We start from the raw sequence: 7,194 nt of genomic DNA on the forward strand, positions 1-7,194 counted from the left end.
TGACTCTCTGCTTTGCTCAGTCACTAGCAAAGCATGCATGTCTGACTGTGTCACCTCTTTGTGTGACTGCTCAAGTCGTGCCCCAACTGTGTGCACAACGAGCTCACTACTCTGCACTCCATGCAAAGCACCTTGCAACACATGAGCAAAAGAGACTGTCCGGGTCTCTCGCTCTCTGTATGGTTGTACCAAGATTGAGACTCGACCATCTCGCACCAGTACTACGTGCAATGGGTACCATGTGCCAACTCTAGCACCTCTCGCAATCACTAGCGAACCCAAATGCAACGCAAAAGATCGCTCAAGCAGCGATACTCGACATCCACTATCCCTGAGCTGTCTGACTGAGATCAAATCCCGTCTCAGATCTGGCACATAACGCTCGTGACGCAGGGTAAATCTCATACCACTAGGCAAGAATAAACATACTTCTCCTGCACCCTCAATGTCATACACAACACCATCAGCCATGTGCACACAACCAAGTCTCCCACTAGAAAACGTGCTAAACCACTCATGATGCGACGTGACATGGAAAGTAGCATCTGAATCTAGTAACCAATGTGAAGACAATGTGCAATCCGATATGCAATCCGTAGACATAAGATCGTCTGAAGACAAGCTAGATGTAAATGTGACATTGCCGTCACAAGCATACTCAGTAACCACCGTACTGATCTCACTAGCATCTATCATGCCTAAATCTGCATCACGCATCTGTCGCGTCTGTTGTCTCAAACGCCTGAAACATTGACGCCTAATGTGCCCTCTATGTCCACAATGCCAACATGTCAAGTCTCTATGCCGTCGAGACTTGCGTGTGGGACCAATCTCTCCCATGGACATAGAAGTGGGACTAGACTCCCCTGTAGACATGGATGTCTCGTACATTGCATGTAAACTCTGCCATAAAGCATGAGTTGTAGTCTCCCTCGAGACCTGCCAGTAAACAGACTCAACCAGATGCAAACGAATCGTAGACATGGCTAACTCATCAAGATCTTGCCAATCATCATCACGCATAGACTTGGGCTTCGCTGATAAACCACGCATGGGTTTATCTTGCCCCAAATTTGCCAGTGCAACAAGCATATGCTCCTTCCAAGCAACAAAATCTGCACCATCAAACTGTGTCAGACCATAACGCTGGAAGTCAAATGAAAAATCAGCCATAATGCTCGCAAAAGAGCAACCAACAATGAGTAGCAAATGTCAACCAAATCAGCCCTAAACTGGTTCGAATCGCATCAACAAAAGTCTGCAAATATGGCTCAAAACCTGATGCAAAATTGCACCAATAACCGTGCAAAACCTTGCACAAAATTACAAGTCAATATGACTCGAATCCGGCTACCTAGCTCGTAGCCACACAAGCATACATCACAATATTCACTCCTGTGAGTGTGCCAAGATAACTGTACGCCTGTCAAACTGTGAGCTAATCACCAAGCCCACACTGTGCGGTATCGATGCATACACACGTACAAATCTCCCACCTGCAGAGAACACCGCATGCAAATGCTGAGTGCAACCCGCAATCTCTACCTAGATCGCATAAATGATGTACATAAAACTCTTGGGAAAATTTCGCCAGAGTTTCGACGCACAATGGCTATCAACACAAAATAACCATTGTCCTGCAAGCTCAATACAATGAGCAATCAATGCGCATCAAACTACACTCAACATACATGCATAAGCTCTGCAAACCTGTGTCCAACAAATGCTCACAAAGAGTACCATAGATGACCATACATATCATCCACAACCAACCTCTGCACTTGCTCACAAGATTTACTGCTCACCGCATAAGCATACATAGAGCATTACCCGCTCAAAGACCATGTATGCAAGCCACAACACTGCAAAAGAACCACTCAACTACAACTAGCAACACCTGTGGGAGTACTAGACTCAACTTGTACCTGGGAGTCAAACCCGATCTTGTAACACCTCATATGTGCTTGCTACTTGCAATGTGCACAGGTAAGCTGTCTACAGCAAAGAAAACAACAGAGCCCAAAACTGCCCTGAAAAACAGTCTCTGTGTTTATAATTTCAGACCCACCTGCACTCCGAATCAGAAAACGATTCCTTCTACAAAGTCGTAGAGCTTGAAGCCAGCTCCATTTTGAACCAAAAAGTTTTGGAATCGGAGCTTTGTAGCTCAAGTTATGAGCAAAACAGTAGACTGTTGTCAAACTGCCAAAAACTGAACGACTTTCTTCTGTGCTTCTTTGTTCTCATAGAAAGGCTCAAACTCACTTCCCACCTCGATGCGTGAGCTAAATGTATCAATCTCACAATGCTTCCATGTCTATGGAAGCTCCAAGCTCCAATCTGTCGCCGATGTAGCCGTTGCAAAGCTTGCCGAGAAGAGGGAAAATGCTGTACACAGTGGGCTGATCTATAGAGCAACTGTGGACTGATCTGTGAGAACTAGGAAGCTCCTGAGAGCTCTCCTGCAAGCCTCTATATGGCTGCCCACAAGCCTCCTCTTTTTCTTTGCTCAGATTTGTGACCTCTCCGCCATAGTCGACGAGTTCATCGCGAAGCCGTCCATCTACGCTCTCACACCTGTCGCTCTGATACCAATTGAAGGGGATCGGAGAGCACCACAGACGGAGAGTGAGAGAGAGGAGACACACGACACACAGATATGGGTGGGGAGACTCAATCAGTGAGCAGCCTCCTATACACTTATGCTATGTATAAGGTATACAAGTCAGTGGGCGTCCAGACTCTGGGCGGCCGGGCAAGGCACATACGCCTATACCCCAACACGAAGGTTCCATCCTTCCTGAGCACGAAAGATTAGATATTTGAAGCAGATGAATATTCGCGAGATTTGGATACGGCTTTTGCCAAGGTTCGCGAGACTTTGCAGGAGTCTCAAGAACGACAGAAAAAGGCAGCGGATCGCCATCCTCGCGACTTGAAATTGAAGGAGGATGATTGGGCGCTCTTACGTTTTGAGAAGGCACGCCTATGAAAGAAAAAGGGAAAGGAGAGGCTTTTTCCAAAGCTTAGTATGCGATACTACGGACCTTTCCAGATCACTGACAAGATAAATGATGTCTCCTTCCAATTGAAACTGCCAGATACTTGGAGGATTCACACTGCATTGCATGTGAGTCTCTTGAAACCTGTTAAGGGTGATGTGCCTGATGATGGGGAGCCTGATGAGCAACCTGAAGTGGAAGAAAACGAGGAGATCCTTGTTCCTGAACAGATTTTGGCACATAACGATACGAAGAAAGGTAAAGTCCGAAGGCGGTTCTTGGTTAAGTTCAAGAACTTTCTTGCATTTGATGCGAAGTGGATGGAGGAGGAGGACCTAGCAGATACTCCTCGGATTGTGAAACTTTACCTCGATGTTTTGGTTTAGCATAGTCTACTCCAAACAGAACCCAGAATTCAGCTTGGCCGGAGATATGGTGCAGTGGGATGCACAAGAGGGGAGTCACTCCGCTCCTTTGTCAACAGATGCCTTGATTTTGATACTTATGAGAGAGAGGAGCTTTTGAGAGAAGAGCTTTTGAGCTTGAGAGAGAAGAGCTTTTGAGCTTTTGAGCTTGAGCTTTTGAGCAAGTTGAGCTTGAGAGAGAGGAGCTTTTGAGCTCTTATGCTTTTAACTGGAAAGCTTTTGGGGCTTTGCTTTTGGGCATCCCTTGTAACTTTAAATTAGTGGTGAGGGCCTCACTTCTTAGAGCATTTGGACGCAGAGTCTGAGAGTGAATCCCGACCCACTCTCTTGTACTTTGAACTGATTAATATAAAAAGAAATACCGAAAGGGGCGCTAGTCTTTGGGGCCAATATCTCTAGGCATGGAACTCCCTCGGGCCAGTGCAAATCTATTGTGATCTGTGAATTGTTTATTTGGTGCTGTCGCGGTTGATTCTTGACTTGGAGTGTCCAAGTTTGTTACAGAAATCTGCAAATCTTTATCTGCTGAATTCTGACTCTATGTCGGTGACGATGTCAATGGCGGCGATGCGACGACGACGTGCTGAAAATACAGATGCTGAAATCTGCGTTTTCCGGGCTGAAACTGTAAACCTTGCGGAAACTGCCATGCGGCGAGGAACTGCTGTTGGAAGGTGAGATCTGCGAGGTTTGGGACTTGATTTGCGGTGTCTAAGGGCTGAAAACTGAAAACGCTGATGGTTCTTGATGTTCCGTCGCGATGAATCTGCAAAACGTTGGGGCTGATCTGCAAATAAAAAACGCTAGGCTGATTTGCAAAACGCTAGGCTTCTTGTTGAGTCTTTTGTCGCTAGGGATCTGCAAGAGCAAAAACACTGGTTGATTTGGTCCAAAAACGCTAGGTGGTTGCTGTGGAGCAAAAACGCTAGGGCTTGGGGTTCTGCTGAGAAGTTGCCTGCTGAGCGAGTGCTCTTGCTGCCTTTTCTGCCAATTAGTGCTAGTCTAGGTTTGCTTATATAAAAACTTACTCAATTTGCCCTACCTACTTTCCAACAAAAGTCACTTAAAAATAATAAGTGAAAAATGTCAAAAATAGGGAAAATAGGCTAAATGCACTGGAAAATTCCCCTGAAGGATTCTGATGGAAATGCTTATGATCATGCTGTGTACAACTAGAGGATGTGCATCTACAGTAAGTGTCTGGACATGCACGGTCTGCGAACAGACTCACAAAAGTGCCAGAACACTTCTAAATCTAGACTGACTGGACCAACTGAACCCTTGTCGTGCTGTAGCTTGTCCACAGACACATAGGGTTGGATGTGTCACGTGACATGCGACAAGAAGTAGCGTAAACTCTGATGATCTGTGAAGACGGTAAAGTCAGCTCTGAGCAGATAATGTCACCATTGCGTAAGAGCATGCCCACAACTCTCTCATAAATGTGTGCAACCAACTCAGGACGTGAAAACATCATGCTCTCGTAAGCAATGACATGGCCTTCTTGCATCAAATTTGCTCCTAGATTGCGACCACAAGTATCATAGTAAACTATGACATGCCGAATGGATAGACCCGAGGACACACAACTGCGACTGCTACTGACATTGCCAACTGCTCCTGCACTTGAGACCACTGCCACGGTCTCGACATGGGCCGGCTCCCCAACACAAGTCCATCTCTTGGCAAAGGAAGAACTGGAGAGAGAGAGAGAGAGAGAGAGAGACCAAGAACTCAAGGCTGCCGGTGTGGCTGCTCTCTAGAGGAAAGAGGAATCTCTGCTCTCCTTTGCATCTGACTCCCCCCCCCCCCCCCCCCCCCCCCTCCCAACACACACACACACACACACACACACACCCACCCTCACCCAAAAAAAAAAAAAGGAAGAGACTTTTGAAATGCTCAAAGCCTTTTGCCAACTCTTGAAAAATGGAAACTAGGTGGATTGAGGGTTTGACTGGTTGCCCTATGGATAGGGGTGTATGGAGGTTGGTTAGTGGGGTTGTGTGTTGGTTCATCCGGCTTGCAGAGACTAGGGGAAGAGGAAGAGGAAGCCTGGAAATACAGCTGAGGAAGCTGTCTGGTAGACATTAGGCGGTGTTTTAGAACTGATGGGTATTGAGCAAACAGTTTATCGAAAAATCTCTTGCATGTTTAGTTAACCACCAAGTTTTTTTGAAAAATTTTCTTGAATGATTAATTAGTCAACCACCAAGTTAACAGTTTCCTGGGATGTGTCTTGCATGGTAGTGCTTACACAGTGTTCTTTTCTTTTCAAATCAGTGAAACCACAAAAGAAGCAAAAGAAGACAATCGAGGAATTGCGACAAGAAAGACTGAAGAGGGAACAGCAGGAGCGGGAGAGAGCTCAAAAAATAGTTTCGGCTCATTGTAAAGGAGATCGGAATCGTTTGACTGAAGGAGGGCGCCACCCCTACTACAACTCTTCTTTTGGAAATGCAAGATAAAGTGGGCAAGTCGACGGAGTTTCATCGGAGACAAGGATGCTTTATAATCATGTGGTCCTTATGAAATGTTCTGCAGGTTAGCTCTCTCTCTCTTTCGGTTTATGGATTGGTACAAGGTGATTGGCAAGCAATCAATGAGACTATGTCTACACAATATTCACAGTGCTTTCATGTTCTGTTTAAGAGATGAGTGTCTTTGCTTAAGCAAGACGCCTACTTGTGCTTGAAGGTTTCTCTCATTACACGTCTTCCTTCAGAAGGGTGTGTATGTTCTGTTCAGTCGGACCATCCAACAAACCTCTCATGTGGATTTACATGTTCAGCGAAAGCTACAGCTCACTCTTATGCAGCATGTGCAAGGGTTATATAAATCAAACGGCAGCATGAGCTGGATGGAACTCATTATTCTGTAAATAGTTGCCATGTATTTACGGTACCTAAGTGGGAGTGATTTGGAAGTTGGTAGTATTAATTGCCGTAAACACAAGGATTTTGTTTTTGGTTGACAATACTGGACATTTGAATGCTTGTATATTTATGTTTGGCTGAGGCATTCTGGAAGGTGTGATGTTTAAGATTCAAGAATAGTTCGGTATGCCTTTGTGAATGATTTCTTTGGTTTGAATTGGCTGCTTTCTTTTTAACATTGCTTCTGTATGTAACTGCTGTTAAAGGTTTTTTTGGTGGCAATAATGTTGAATGGAATCTTATTATTATGCTGAGTGCATCTACGTACTGATCAACTAGAGATCTGTCAGCTAATTGGATTCGTTCCCACTGCCTTTGGGGCTGTGATAAACAGACATAGCTGATTTTCTCTTATTCTATTAGTAGCTTTGCTTCTACCGAGCTCATCAACTACAGGGTTATCTGCATTGGGTTGCATATAGGCTCTCTTCCTTTCCTCTGTCTAAGAGAATCAGATTCACCAAATATGTCTACAAGAAACATTGTTGGCAGTGCCAAGTAAGGCCAAATGCCAATATATAGTGGGCGTGAGTGGTAGAACTCAACACCCACTATTGACAACATATGAAAAAGAGGTACCAAATTGACTATTGTGAACTATGAAGGGAGTTATAGAAGCCACTTAAGGGAGAGCTGAGGCAACCTGTAGCATTGGTAAAAGCAGCCCTTGGTGGAATGTATATGACATCGCAATCCACTGGTCAATGTGGATTTGCAAAATAGGAAGTGGAGATGTAGAGAGGGTTTCTTCTTAGAGGAGGAAACTAGAGGCAGGGTTTGAAGAGAGGCCATTTTAACCCCAAAAAGGAGGGAAAGTAGAGAACTAAATCA

The 7,194-nt window shown here is 45.1% G+C and overlaps 1 protein-coding gene across 2 annotated transcripts in view; it reads left to right on the top strand.

Moving 5' to 3' along the window:
- LOC147427232 (uncharacterized) overlaps window positions 1-6,496 on the top strand; it is a 32,818-nt gene extending 26,322 nt beyond the window's left edge. Inside the window, exons 2-3 of one of the 2 annotated variants that reach the window (XR_015186280.1) lie at window positions 5,711-5,971; window positions 6,125-6,496. Coding sequence is in view for 1 of the 2 variants with exons in the window: in XM_086498998.1 (XP_086355124.1) it covers window positions 5,711-5,895 (185 nt within the window). In the remaining variant the exon portion in view is untranslated. Of the gene's footprint in view, window positions 1-5,710 lie in introns of both variants that reach the window. The other variant, XM_086498998.1, reaches the window with a different exon arrangement.
- Window positions 6,497-7,194: the final 698 nt, after the last annotated feature.

This window comes from Adiantum capillus-veneris, chromosome 24 (assembly GCF_014529385.1).
Source record: "Adiantum capillus-veneris isolate H3 chromosome 24, ASM1452938v2, whole genome shotgun sequence".
Classification (NCBI taxonomy): Eukaryota; Viridiplantae; Streptophyta; class Polypodiopsida; order Polypodiales; family Pteridaceae; genus Adiantum; species Adiantum capillus-veneris.